The sequence below is a fragment of the Cetorhinus maximus genome, chromosome 9, assembly GCF_964194155.1.
Source record: "Cetorhinus maximus chromosome 9, sCetMax3.hap1.1, whole genome shotgun sequence".
Classification (NCBI taxonomy): Eukaryota; Metazoa; Chordata; class Chondrichthyes; order Lamniformes; family Cetorhinidae; genus Cetorhinus; species Cetorhinus maximus.
The window spans coordinates 119,276,083-119,290,209 of NC_135887.1; the positions used below are offsets into that span (position 1 = coordinate 119,276,083).

At 38.3% G+C, this 14,127-nt stretch overlaps 1 protein-coding gene across 1 annotated transcript in view; it reads left to right on the forward strand.

The window, feature by feature from the left end:
• Positions 1-14,127, forward strand: part of LOC144684976 (uncharacterized) — an 84,129-nt gene that overhangs the window by 48,277 nt on the left and 21,725 nt on the right. The window contains exons 10-12 of the mRNA XM_078549455.1: positions 9,370-9,502; positions 10,224-10,264; positions 10,743-10,834. Coding sequence (XP_078405581.1) covers positions 9,370-9,502; positions 10,224-10,264; positions 10,743-10,834 — 266 coding nt within the window. The remainder of the gene's footprint in view (positions 1-9,369; positions 9,503-10,223; positions 10,265-10,742; positions 10,835-14,127) is intronic.

Consider the following 14,127-nt stretch of genomic DNA (forward strand, 5'->3'; position numbering starts at 1 on the left):
CGTCACACTGATTCAAGAAGTAGGTCCCCTCACCACCATCTCAGGGCAACAAGGGATGGACAATAAATGTGTCCTTGCCAGTGTTGCCCATATCTGAGAATGAATGATTTTGTAAAATAGATGCTCTTGTGCTCTTCATGTTCATTTTTTTTTGGTTAGCACATAGGTGAAGGTGTGGAATCTAGCATGCACTTCAGAGCAGTTTACTTGTTGCCCTGTAAAATTGTAATTGGTTTATACAACTGCTAACTGTTAGTGATCCCTGTTAGTTGGCTAAATACAATTTATCCGAAGGCAAACCATTCAGATCCCATGTTCATTCACTAGATGGCTTAGGAGACTTAACAAACTCTTAAGTAGCAAACACCACAAAAAAAATCCAATTAAATTATTTTTTAAAAATGCAAAGCAATCTGGAGTTGTCATACTACAGAACAAGCTCAAAATGATTTCTTACTTTTTTAACTTCCATTTTCTTCCTTCACTGAGGTCCATGTACAATGATCACTAAAACATACGTGGCATAAATGCACAACAAAATACATTGTTCTGGGTGGAAAATCACTAACCTCACTCATTAAGTTAATTCTGTTAGAAATGTCTTTCAGAAATTTTCCTTGCAGTGCCTTTGTGTGCACGTGTGTTGTGTATATCACATTTTCACCGTGCTGAAACTACAATATCCAGACTGCACTATAATAACTCTCACATCACAGACATTAAGTTGCTGTTGAAATCTAAATAAACAGCACATGTAAAAAAGGCTATCTCCTCAAAAGATTTTCAATTTCAAGATACTCACTGATCTCTTTCCCATAAGCTATGCTGACTCCCTAATACAATATTTATCTTTATTACAAAGGTAAAACAAAATAACTCATCTGAGACAAGTTTTTTGGGAGAAAAGAACAAAGTTTTGTAAACTGGTCGATGAATAGTGCGACTTATTTTGTCTGTAAAGCCCCCTATCTTTCAGTCTCAATAAGGTGTGTGATAATTTAACCGTTGTTCCTTAATGCTCCTACGAAGTGCCTTGGTATGTTTATTATGTTAAAGGTGCTGTGTAAACCTAAATTGTTGCAATGTGGACTAAGCGTGTTGGTATGTTTGTAAATGTGTAGATAGCATTATATGAGAGGCAGTCAGAGCCTCTATTTATCTTTTATCTCTATTGGGAAGCCTTATTTTTCATACACATATGGATGAGGTTATGCCTCACTTGGGTTGTAGTAGGGGAGAATTGGGTTTGTGAAAGCAGTTAGGCACATATTTGGTGCCACAGTTATCTCTTCTTCCCTTAATTGTGTCAGTGAAAGTGTTCCACAGTTTAAATGACAATTTCCCTCCCCATAGGAGGGAGAACTTCCAAATGCTCATAGTTACTGTACATCGTGCCTTGGCTTGTTCCTGTTGATGACACAGATATTCTAGTTAATTGTCAGCGGTTCCAACTTGCACTGTTATGGTGAAGCTGCAGTGCTTTTTAATCGTGGAACTCTTGCTCTCAGTGACATAACTAAGAATAATTGGTATCTGGTGCTTGCATATCTTGATTGAAGAACATAACAAAGTCCATTCCTTATGAATATCATCCAAAAAAATAGGCTATTTGGTGTCATGAAGAGATTAATGTCTATATGCTAATGGAAATTATTTTTAAATTGGAATTGTAGTGGGGTCCGTGTCTATGGGTGTTTCTGTGTGTGGCTTAATTGGATTAAAGCCAGCTAGGGTGCTTTGATGTATAGTAGTTTGAGATGTTAATTAGATAAACGTAAGAGTAGAAGGTAAAGAATACATTTGCATTTGTTGAATAAACCAGTCAAAAGAATGGGTAAAATCTTGCACTTAGCAGGGAGACACCAGGCAATTTGTTTATATTACTAATAAATTTGGTGCTATGAAAGGGGTTTTGTTAGAAGACCTGAAGTTCAAAAGACCTAGTGATGCAATGGAAAATTTACATTCAAAGGGAAAGCTAGGTATATAAAGAAAGGAGTTTGTGTATGTGTAAGTTAGAGGCATTTAAGGCCTAACCAACCTTATACGCCTCCAAACAACTTGCAAAGGAACCCCATTTGGAATTTGTACGGTCAAATGTGTATTTAAAGTCTATGGGTTACTGTTGCCTTAGTGGAGATTTACCTGGCAGTGATTAATTTGGGGATTTGCTAAAAAGTTATTATAGTAGTAATTTGTATCCATATGTATGTGTTTAATTTTTTGTAAAATTAATAAAAGTTTAATTTAGCTTTATACAAAAACCACGAGACTCAGTGGTCTTATTCCTACTGAATTCAAAGTCTGCATCTCGAAATTACAAATTGCAAAAATGGATTGTGACAGTTGTTTCAAGTTTCCCTCTGGGATTTGAACAATTCAGCCTTTACTATCGGCTGTGGCATAATGATTGTGGGCTCTAGGGAATCAGGAGTTGGTGATTTTTTATTTAAAAGCAATGAGACTGCAAAAATGGCTGTATCCATGGCTAAATATTTTTTGGAAGTGGAAGATATAATTCTGAGTCACAAAAATTAACCAAGAGTAAGTTAACAGAGTTGGCGGATAAATTACAATTGGGGTTACCTGCGGGTGCTAGGAAATCAGACATAATTGAAGTGATAGCACAGCATTTGAAATTGGAAGGCATACCTGAGAGACAGTATTCCAAGGGGTGGTTCATAGGATTGGGCTCAAATTCAGTTGTTAAGGAAAGCGATTGAATTGGAAGAAAGGGAAAGGGAACAGGCAGAAAGGCAGGGAAGAGAAAGAAAACCAGAAAGGGAATTAGAAATTGTGAAGATCGAGAGGGAGGAAAGAATCCCAACTGAAAATGTTAGCAGTTAAAGAGATGCCAGGAGGTGAGGAAGGACTTATCTCTAGAGTAGAACCCAGCAGGGAGATGTTTAAATTTGTGCAAAAATGGATTATGGCAGTTGTTCAAGTTTCCCTCTGGGATTTAAACAACTCAGCCTTTACCAACTGCTGTGTCATAACAATTGGGGGTTCTTGGCACGATAATATTTGTAATTCCTTGATTGGTTTGGGGTGGAATTGGTGAATCTTAAGGTTACAAGTACGAGAAGCACTTTGAATTCAAGAGTTGGTGAGGTTTTTTCTTATAAGTGGTGAGACTGCAAGATGGCTTTGGCAATTGCTAAGACTTGTCTGGGAGTAGAAGATATAACTGGGTTACAAAACATATCCAAGAATAAGTTAAGAGTTGGCGGATAAATTACAATTGGGGTTACCTGTGGGGGCTAGGAAATCAGATATAATTAAAGGTATAGCACAGCATCTACAGTTGGAAGTGCTACCTGACACTAGTGAGTCATAGCTGGAGGTAGTGAGGCTTCAGATACAAATGGAGGCACTTGAACAAGCGAAGGAACTGAAAAAACTTGAATTAGAAGCAAAGAAACAGGACATTCCAAAGAGAGCAGGCAGAAAGGCAGGAGAGAGAAAGAAAACAGGAAAGGGAGTTAGAAATTGCGAAGATAGAGGAGGAGGAAAGAGAAAAAGAGAGGGAGAATTTCAACTGAAAATGTTGCAAGTTAAAAAAGAGACGCCAGGAGGTGAGGAAGGACTTATCTCCAGAGTAGAACCCAGTGGAGAGATGTTTAGATTTGTACAAGCTATTCCAAAGTTTGAGGAAAAAGATATTGAAGCATCCTTTATTTCATTTGAGAAGATAGCTAAACAGATGAAATGGCCACAGGAAAACTGGATGTTGTTATTACAGTCTAAGTTGGTGGATAGAGCGTATGAGGTATATGCTTTTCTATCAAAGTAGTATTGGTAAAATATGATATGGTGAAAAAGGCTATTTTGAGTGCATATGAGTTGGTTCCTGAGGCGTACAGGCAGAAATTTAGGAATATGAGAAAACAGCCTGGGCAAACTTATATTGAGAGTAAAACAAAGTAATTTTGACCAGTGGATATGAGCATTAAAAATAGAGACAACATATGCAGCTCTCCGGGAAGTAATTCTTTTGGAAGAATTTAAAGACTCAAACCCTCATTAGTGAGAACTCGTGGAGGAACAGAGGGTTGATTCTGTAAGGCAAGCAGCAGAGATAGCTGATGATTGAGTTAGTTCATAGAGCTAAACCTTTTTTCGTCACCCTTTTAAATCGGAAAAGGATAGAAAGTGGTAAGATGAAAGGAAGGTGGGTAGCCAGGGAAGGGGGGAGTAGCTGGAAATTGCCAGGAAGTGTTTTCTCAGAATAAAAAGGAAGGTGCTGAAGGTAGAAGTGAGGTGTTTTCATTGTGATAAAGTCATTGTGTTGGAAATTGCAGGGAAAATCTTTTGGAATTATTGGGGTGCAGAAAAGTTCTAGAAGTAAAAATACTGTGGGTTCTGAGGTTCAGGCACAGGAGAAACCAGTGGTTTGTGTACAAGTAAAACCGGGAGAATCAGTGACAGGTAAAGAAGTAGAAATGTGTTCACAGTTTACCCAAGGAGCAGGTTGCAGAAATTTTTAAAGGTTTTGTATGTGAAGGGAAAATCTTTCTATGTGTACAGGGTGGAGTAGGTAAAGATGTTAAAATTTTAAGCGACACGGGCTAGTCAATCCTTAGTGTTGTGGGATAGTGATACTTGTTGTTCAGAGGGAATGTTGCAGGAGCAGGTGATAATAAGGGGGGTTCATGGAGATGCTAAATCTATTCCATTGTGGAAGATAAATTTAAAGAGTAAATGGAAAGCTGGCAAAGTTATTGTTGGAGCAGTGGAAAAACTGTCCATTGCAGGGGTTCAGTTTATTCTGGGTAATGATATAGCTGGATCACAAATGTGGGTGATGTCTGGTAGTTGAGCAGCCTGTAGAAGTGTTTTCAACGGAGTTGTTAAAGAAGGAGCATCCTGAATTGTTTCCTGGTTGTGTGATATAGAGAGCAAAAGTTCATCGGGAAGAACAAGATAAACAAGGAGGGCAGGTAGTCCAATTAGCAGGGACTATGTTTAATAACATTGTTCAGCAGAACCGTCCTCTCCTGTCTCTTCTTGAAGTGTTTAACTCAAGGCAGTTAATTAAGTTGCAGCAGGAGAATTTGCAATTAAAACAGTTATATCAGGCAGCTTACTCAGAAACAGAAGCAAAAGGCATTCCAATTTGTTATTACCTTAAGGGCGATATTTTAATGAGAAAATGGAGGTCGGATCATGTTTCAGCAAATGAAAGCTGGAGGGAGGTACACCAGATTGTTCTCTTGTTAGAGTATAGAAACGAGATTCTGAGGATTGCTCATGGAATTCCAATGGGGAGACATTTAGAAATTAGAAAGACACAGGCAAAAGTACAGAAACATTTTTATTGGCCAGGATTGCATAGGGTTGTAGTCAAATTCTGTAGAACATGTCACACATGTCAGGTTATAGGAAAACCACAAGCAGTGATTAAGCTAGCATCTTTAATCCCAGTACCATCATTTGAAGAATCTTTTACTAGGGTCATGATTGATTGTGTAGGACCTCTCCCTAAGACTAAAAGTGGAAATCAACACTTAATGACAATAATGGATGTGTCAATCAGGTTTCCTGAAGCAATACCTTTAAGAAATATTATAGCTAAGATGATTGTGGAAGAGTTAACTAAAATTTTTTTTTAAAAAGATATGGCTTACCTAAGGAAATACAATTTGAACCCTGATCTGACTGTACGTCACAGCTGTTTAGGGAAGTAATGAACAGTTTGGGGATAAAACAATTTAGGTCAGCTTATCATCCAGAGTCACAAAGGGCTTTGGAAAGATGGCATCAAACTTTAAAAACTATGATGAGAGCGTCCTGTCAGGATTATCCACAGGATTGGGATAGAGGAATTCCATTCTTGTTTTTTGCTATTAGAGACGCTCCTAATGCATCGACTGGTTTTAGGCCTTTTGAACTAGTTTATGGTTATGAAGTAAGAGGACCATTGAAATTGATTTATGAGAAATTGGTGGGTCAAAATCCAGAAACTACTCTCTTGGATTATGTTTCAAACTTCAGAGAGAGATTGGATAGTGTGTGAGAGTTGGCTAGGGTACATTTAAAGACGTCACAGCAAGTGATGAAAGGGAAGGTAGATAAGAAAGCTAAAACCTGCAGTTTTGTTTTTGGAGAGAAAGTGCTACTTCTGTTACCAGTACTGAGTGACTCATTAAAGGCAAGGTTTAGTGGACTTTACAGGATCGAAAAAAAATTGAGTGAAGTAAATTATTTAATAAATACTCCAAATAGAAGAAAGAAGCAGAGGGTGTGTCATGTAAATATGATTAAAAAATACAGGGAAGAGGAACAAAAAGAGATATTAGTGATGGTAGATGATGAGAAAGAAGTAGAAGTGCAGGACTCTGAAATTGATTTTCCTCTAATCAAATTGGATAATGAGGGGGTACTTGAAAATTTGTGTAATATTGAGTTACCCTCTAGACAGTGTCAGTGATTTGGAAAAGCTATTGCAGTCACACAAACCTATTTGTGGGAATAAGTTGAGGAGGACGGATTTAGCTATACATGATGTGTCTGTACAACTTTATTTTCAATAAGGCAACATCCTCATAGATTAAATCTGGCAAAGTTATCACAAGTGCAGAAAGAAATTGATTTCATTCTTCAAAATGATATCATTGAGTCCAGTTGCAGTAACTGGAGTTCGCCCATTGTACTGGTATTGAAACCGGATGGAACACACAGACTGTGTGGACTATCAAAAGGTGAATGTGGTGACAAAAGCAGATTCCTACCCGATATCATGGTTGGAAGATTGCATTGAGAAAGTGGGACAATCAAAATTTATCACAAAGATTGACTTGCTAAAAGGATATTAACAAGTACCGTTATCGGAGAGAGCAAAGGCGATGTCGGCTTTTGTGACATCAAACTGACTATATCAGTTTAAAGTCTTGCCATTTGGTATTAAGAACACACCTGCAAAATTTTAAACACTGACAAACAAAGTAATTGCAGGTCTAGCAATTGTGCTATTTATTTCGATTTTATGGTTCTCAGTCAGATGTGGGAGGAGCATTTACAGCATCTGGATGAATTACTTAATCGAATACAAGAAGCTAACTTGGTGATGAACTTGGCTAAAAGTGAATTTGCAAAAGTGCAAGTTACATATCTAGGCCATATCATAGAACATGATAAGGGGGCGCCAAGAGATGTGAAAGTCAAAACTATCGTGGACTTCCCAGTGCCTACAACAAAACGAGAAGTTCTGAGGTTTCTGGGCATGAGTGGGCTTTACTGGAAATTTGTACCAAATTTTAAGTATGGTTGCTCCACTGACTGAACTATTAAAAAAGAACAAGAAGTTTCAATGGACACTGGAGTGTCAGAAGGCATTTGATAGTTTGAAAACTGTATTAACTACAACACCAGTTTTGGCAGTACCCAATTACACCAAGAAATTGAAGTTGGCCGTTGACGCAAGTGATATAGGAATTGGGGCCATATTGTTACAAGATGATGACATTGGAATTGAAAAACCGATAGGGTATTTTGCAACAAAGTTGAATGCACAACAGAGAGGATATTCAACAATTGAAAAGGAGATGTTGGGTTTGGTGTTAGCATTGCAGCATTTTGACATCTATGTGGCAAGCAATTCGTCAAAAATAATTGTTTATACAGATCACAATCCTTTAAAGTTTTTGGACAAATTTCGAGACAAAGGTGCAATACTTTTCAGGTGGAGCCTATTATTACAACCATTTAATCTACAGATATGCATGTGCTGGTAGAGAAAATCTGTTTGCAGATACGTTATCAAGAGTTTGAAGCTTAAAGAGAAAATTGGACATTTTAAAAAAAAAACCTGGACACTGGATTGAAATTATTTCTGTTGATGCCAAGGACTTGTGTATATATATTATGTTAATGCATGCATCTGGTAATGTAAGAGTGTAATAAGTATAGGAGGTGGTGTGAGATGGGTTATTAAAAAAATGAAGCCGTCTTTTAAAATTATGACGGTTCATTTTTCAATAGGGAGGGGGGTGTCATGAAGAGATTAATACCTGTACTGTTATTGGAAATTATTTTAAAATGGGAATTGTAATAGAGTCTGTGCGTGTGTGTCTGTGTGGCTTGATTGGATTAAAGCAGTTAGTCTGGGTGCTTTGATGTATAGGAGTTTGAGATGTTAATTAGATAAATGTAAGGATAGAAGGTAAAGAGTACATTTGCATTTGTTGAATAAACCATTCAAAAGAATGGGTAAAATCTTGCACCTAGCTAGGAGACACCAAGCAATGTGTTTATATTACTAACAGAATTGGTGCTATGAAAGGGGTTTTATTGTTAGAGCTGAAGTTCAAACGACCTAATGATACAATGGAAAATTTACATTCAAAGCAAAAGCTAGGTATATAAAGAAAGGAGTTTGTGTGTGTGTGTAAGGTAGAGGCATTTAAGGCCTAACCAACCTGTATGCCTCCAACCAACTTGCAAAGGAACCTCATTTGGAATTTGTAAGGTCAAATGTGCTTTGCCTGGTGTCTATTTAAAGTCTGGGTTACTGATGCCTTACTGGAGATTTACCTGGGGATGATTAATTTGGGGAGTTGTTAAAAAGTTATTATAGTAGTAATTTGTAGCCATGTGTATGTGTTTAATTTGTTGTAAAATTAATAAATGTTTAATTTAGTTTTATATAAAAACCATGAGACTCGGTCTTATTCCTACTGCATTCAAAGTCTGCACCTTGAAATTAAAAATTGCAAAAATGGATTATGACAGTTGTTTCAGGTTTCCCTCTGGGATATGAACATCTCAGCCTTTGCCATTGGCTGTGTCATAATATTGGTTATTCTCACATTGTCTGGGATCTTGCTTTGTGCAGATTGACTGCTACATTCCCTACATTACAGAAGTGACTATACTTCAAAAGGTATTTCATTGACTGTAAAGCCCTTAGGGGCATCCTGAAGTTGTGAAAGCTGCTATAGAGATGCCAGCGTATTGTATTGTCTCTTCCTAAAATTCACATCCTTGTTTTCAAATTCCGCCATAGTCTCACTCCTCCCAATCTCTGTAACCCCCTCCAACCCTCTGAGAACCCCCATAATTTTCAGTGCTCCACTATCGACAGCCATGCCTTCAGCTGCCTAGGTCCTAAGCTATGGCATTCTGTTCCTAACCTGTCTACCTTTAATCTAAGATTCTTAAAACCTGTCTCTTCCACTGAGCTTTTGGTCACCTGTCTAATATTTCTTTGTGGCTTGATGTTAAATTTTGTTTTATAATGCTCCTTGTGAAGCACCTTGAGACATTTTACTATATTAAAGGTGCTATATAAATGCAAGTTATTGTTGCATGGCATTCAAATGACAACAATTACTAGCAGGTTTGCTTTGTTTCTCTCCCTGCCCAAAACAGAACGAGCAAGGCGTCGTCAACTACGAGAAGAGAAACAAATGTCTTATGTGAAAAGCACCCTGAAGAGAAAGCGTAATCCAAAAGCACATTCTCCAGCCACATATGAGGAAGCTGATAAGAAAAAGCCTGAAGTGTAAGAAGTTTTCAGCTCTGCACTACATAGCTGACAATTGTACATGCGATCTGTTGACATTTTAATTTAGTATCATTCTAACTTTATACATTTCTTCTTGAGTTTTTTTGTTTCCTCTAACAGTTCCTTGGTGGCTTAGTGAGTAAATTCAGTCTTTTTGTGATGCTGTCTGACGCATCCCTGGGCTGTGCTGATTTAGCTGATCTCAGCCAGCCCCCATGAGATATGGGAGTGAAAGATCAGTTGGGCTTGCTGCTCCTGATTGCTTTCCAGCTCAGATGGTCACGCACCATCTCTGTGAAAATAGCCACGTGGATGCAAGATACTGACAGGCTGGTACTAACTCTAAAATTATACCCTAATAGGAGTTCATATCTTCATGAGAGAAGGGAAGTAAATTGAAAGCACCAAGAAAATGAGTAGGATATAAACAATTCCTTGTGATTTTCACACATGGTAAGCCTCTGATCTCAGTCCCCTGTGTGAGATGTTTCCCCACAAGGAGGAAAAACTTGGATGTTCCCATAGGCCCCTAGTTGCAAAGCAATTGTCTAACATAGAAGGACCTGCTTTCCCTGTCAATTGGGAAGTTTGGCAAAGGGGAGAATTGCTGTATATTTGTTCGTTAACTCAATGAATATTGCAGTAGTTTGATTTGAATTTTCATAATACCAGAATTTTTCTCTCTCAATTTGTTAATGCAGACTTTATTTATTTTCAGGCATTATACAGATGATGAAGAGTATGTTTCTATGTACAAAGGTTTGTATGTTTTATAAACACTGATATAGCTATAATATCTATTGACTTAATTACTTCAGGACAAATTTGTCTAAGTTTCTACAGTAATCGAAGATTTTTACTATATCTACTTGAACAGCTAATATCTTTGCATTGTGGAAGTTAACTTACTAATAATAGCAGAGCCTTCCACTTCACTCAGGACCTTGTTTGAATCCCAGTTGTGACTGACATTTGTATTCAGGCTTTTTCCAGAAGCGATAGATACATTTAAGGGGAAACTTAATGAAGGGGAAAGGAATAGGAGGAAAAAACCAATAGGAATAGACTGGGAGAAGGCTTGTGTGGAGCATAAATACCAACGTGGATCAGTTGGGCCAGATGACCTGTTTCTTTGGTGTACATTTGATATAATGTTCATGTTTGCATAGATCTGCAGCCAACTTTCACTCAATTTTGCAATATTTGCTTTAACTAATGTACATTTTGTTTCTTGCAGTGCTGGATACTGTAAAAGGTCACAAGGATTCTTGGCCCTTTAATGAACCAGTGGATGAATCCTATGCACCGGGTTACCACAAAATCATTGAGGTACGTCAGGATTAAAAGATTTGTTTTTAAGCAGCAGTGAGATTAGCTTTGTTTTCTGTTCCATAAATGTAATTTTGTTTGGAGTATAACTCGTTAGCGGGTGCATCTAGCACTGCCTAGAGTATCAGGGCAGCAGTGTGAATTTTACTGAAGATTATGGCAGTCAAAACAGAAGTTTAAAACTGACATGGTATTATACACAAGAATGGTACTGACTGTCTCAAATATACGCAGTAGTATTTGGATTACAAGGATTTTTTAAAAACTGTACTGATTGAATTGAATGCTAGGGGTCATTAATTTTTTTTCATTGTTTTCATTCTCTCAATTTCAGTAACTCAAGTCTGCTGTGAATTTTACGTGACCCAGTCAGCTTCAATTAACTTTTTTTTGCAAAGCTTAATAGACTGTAGAATGTAATGTTTCTCAGAATTGTTACAGAACAGGAGGCCGCCATTTGGCCCGTCATGTCTGCGCCAGCTCTCTGGGCAATTCACCTAGAGCCATTCCCCCACCCTTCTCCCTGTAACCTGCACATTCTTCCTTTTTGGATAATAATCCAATTCTCTCAAATGCCTCAATTGAACCTGCATCTATCTCACACTCAGGCAGCGCATTCCAGATCTTAACTACTTGCTGCGTAAAGAAGTTTCTCCTTATCTCTCCATTGCTTCTTTTGTCAATTAATTTAAATCTGTGCCCCCTCGTTCTGCATCCTTCCATCTGTGGGAACAGTTTTTTCCCTATCTACTCTGCCCAGAACCCTCATTATTTTGAATACCCCTATCAAATCTCCTCTCAACATTCTCCAAGGAAAACTCTCCCAACTTCTCCAATCTGTCCATGTAACTGAAGTTCCCCATCCTTGAAACCATTCTTCTGAATCTTTTCTGCACTCTCTCCAATGCCTTCACATTTTTCCTAAAGTATGGCACCCAAAGCTGGACTCAACACTGCAGTTGAGGCTGAACCAGTGTTTTATACAAGTTTAACATAACCTCCTTACAGAACATATGAATTAGGAACTGGAGTTGGCCACTCAGCCCCTCAAGCCTGCTGTGACATTAAATAAGATCATGGTTGATTTGGTTGTAACCTCAATTCCACATTCCCACCTACCCCCGATAACATTTCACTCCCTTGCTTATCAAGAATCTATCTACCTCTGCCTGAAAAATATTCAAAAACTCTGCTCCCATCATCTTTTGAGGAAGAGTTCCAAAGACTCACGACCCGCAGAAAAAATTTCTCCTCATCTGTGTTAAATGAGTGACCCCTTATTTTTAATGTGTCCCATAATTCTAGATTCTCCCACAAGAGGAAACTTCCTTTGCACATCCACACTGTCAAGACTCCTCCTTGATTTTGTAACTAAATGAAACAGAGTACAGGTGTTAAAATATAAGAATACAACGATAACATACTAACTAAGATAATGAAATACAATCTGGCAAAGTTTAACACCAACAACGTTCTGATGTGATTAACCTCAAATGGCCTTGTGATAACACTTGAGCGGTCCAGTTCCCATTCAACAATATTCTAGTATCTGAAAAAGATTTTCTGACAAAGCTTTTTGCTTTTGTTTAAATTCAAACCAGGCAGTTGGCAGTTAACTGTTCCTTGGTGCATTCTCCATGGCAACACCTCTGCGAATCAGAGTCCACTTTCCAACCAATCAGCAGTCTCTTCTCGTGCAGTATAAATTGTTCCCTTGTATTCTTGCATATCTGTCTTGAGGAGTGCAAGACAAAAAACTTTGACAGCATGTCTTTTTTTTATCCAGCAATACTCAAGTTCTGTGCTACCAAATGACTATTCTAGTTTCTAATGCTTTATGAGCAGCCGATATACCTAAATCCTTATTTGCAGCCGGTTTGGACCTGCATGTCAATCAATTTCAATGCTGCCAAGCAGCCATGCAAATTCTGCCATGTAGAAATACATAGTTACACTTCCAATGTAATCAGCCTATGAACATGAGATACTAAATGGAGATATGATATGTCTTGTTACGTGGTATTCATCAAGAGCACACCTAATTATACAAGATTTAGACAATATTTTAGCTTAAGGGCCACTGATACAACAGTGTTCAATTTAAAGCCTCATTCCACAGCCTGCAAAAATGCTTTTCTTACCATTGTTAGCAAGTAATGTATACTGAAAAATACCACCCTAAACAATCATGTACAACCTACCGATCTTAATTTAGAGACTTGTGTACTTCGAGAGAAGCCAGTTTAGGATTGAAGAAGTTATCTCTGTTCAGAATAATTTGTGTAATTTAATATGTACATGAGCACTTTACTGTAAGACAGGCTTTGGTCTACTCTTCAACATGTTCTCCGTGGTGTTGGCTGAGGGAAAGTGTTGGCCAACACACCAGGTGCTTGGCCCCAGCGATTCACAATATATATCAATGACTTGGATGAGGGAACCAAATGTAATATTTCCAAGTTTGCTGATGACACAAAACTTGGTGAGAATGTGAGTGGTGAAGAGGATGTTAAGAGGCTTCAAGGCAATTTAGACAAGTGAGTGAGTGGGCAAATACATGGCAGATGCACTATAACGTGGATAAGTGTGATGTTATCCACTTTGATAGGAAAAACAATGGCAGAGTATTATTTAAATGGTGATAGATTGGGACATGTTGATGTACAAAGGGACCTGGGTGTCCTTGTACACTAATCACTGAAAGCAAGCATGCAGGTTCAACAAGCAGTTAAGGCAAATGGTATGTTGGCCTTCATTGCAAGAGGACTTGAGTACAGGAGCAAGAATGTCTTACTGCAGCTATACAGGGCCTTGGTGAGACCACACCTGGAGCATTGTGTGTTATGGTCTCCTTACATAAGAAAGGATATACTTGCTATAGAGGGAATGCAGTGAAGGTTCACCAGACTGATTCCTGGGATGGCAGGATTGTGTATAAGGAGAGATTGGGTCAACTAGGCCTGTATTCACTGGAGTCTAGAAGAATCAAGGTGGGGATCTCATTGAAACATGTAAAATTCTGACTGGGCTGGACAGACTGGATGCAGGGATGGTTTCCTCTGGCTGGGTAGGTTCTAGGACAAGGGGCTACAGTCTCGGTACAGGGTAGGCCACTTTGGACTTCTTCACTCAGCGGGTGGTGAACCTGTGGAATTCTCTACCACAGAAGGCTGTGGTGGCCAAGTCACTGAATATATTTAAGATGGAAATAGATTTCTAGACTCTGAAGGCGTCACGATATATGGGGAGAGAGCAGGAGTATGGCGTTGAGGTAGAGGATTAACCATGATCAT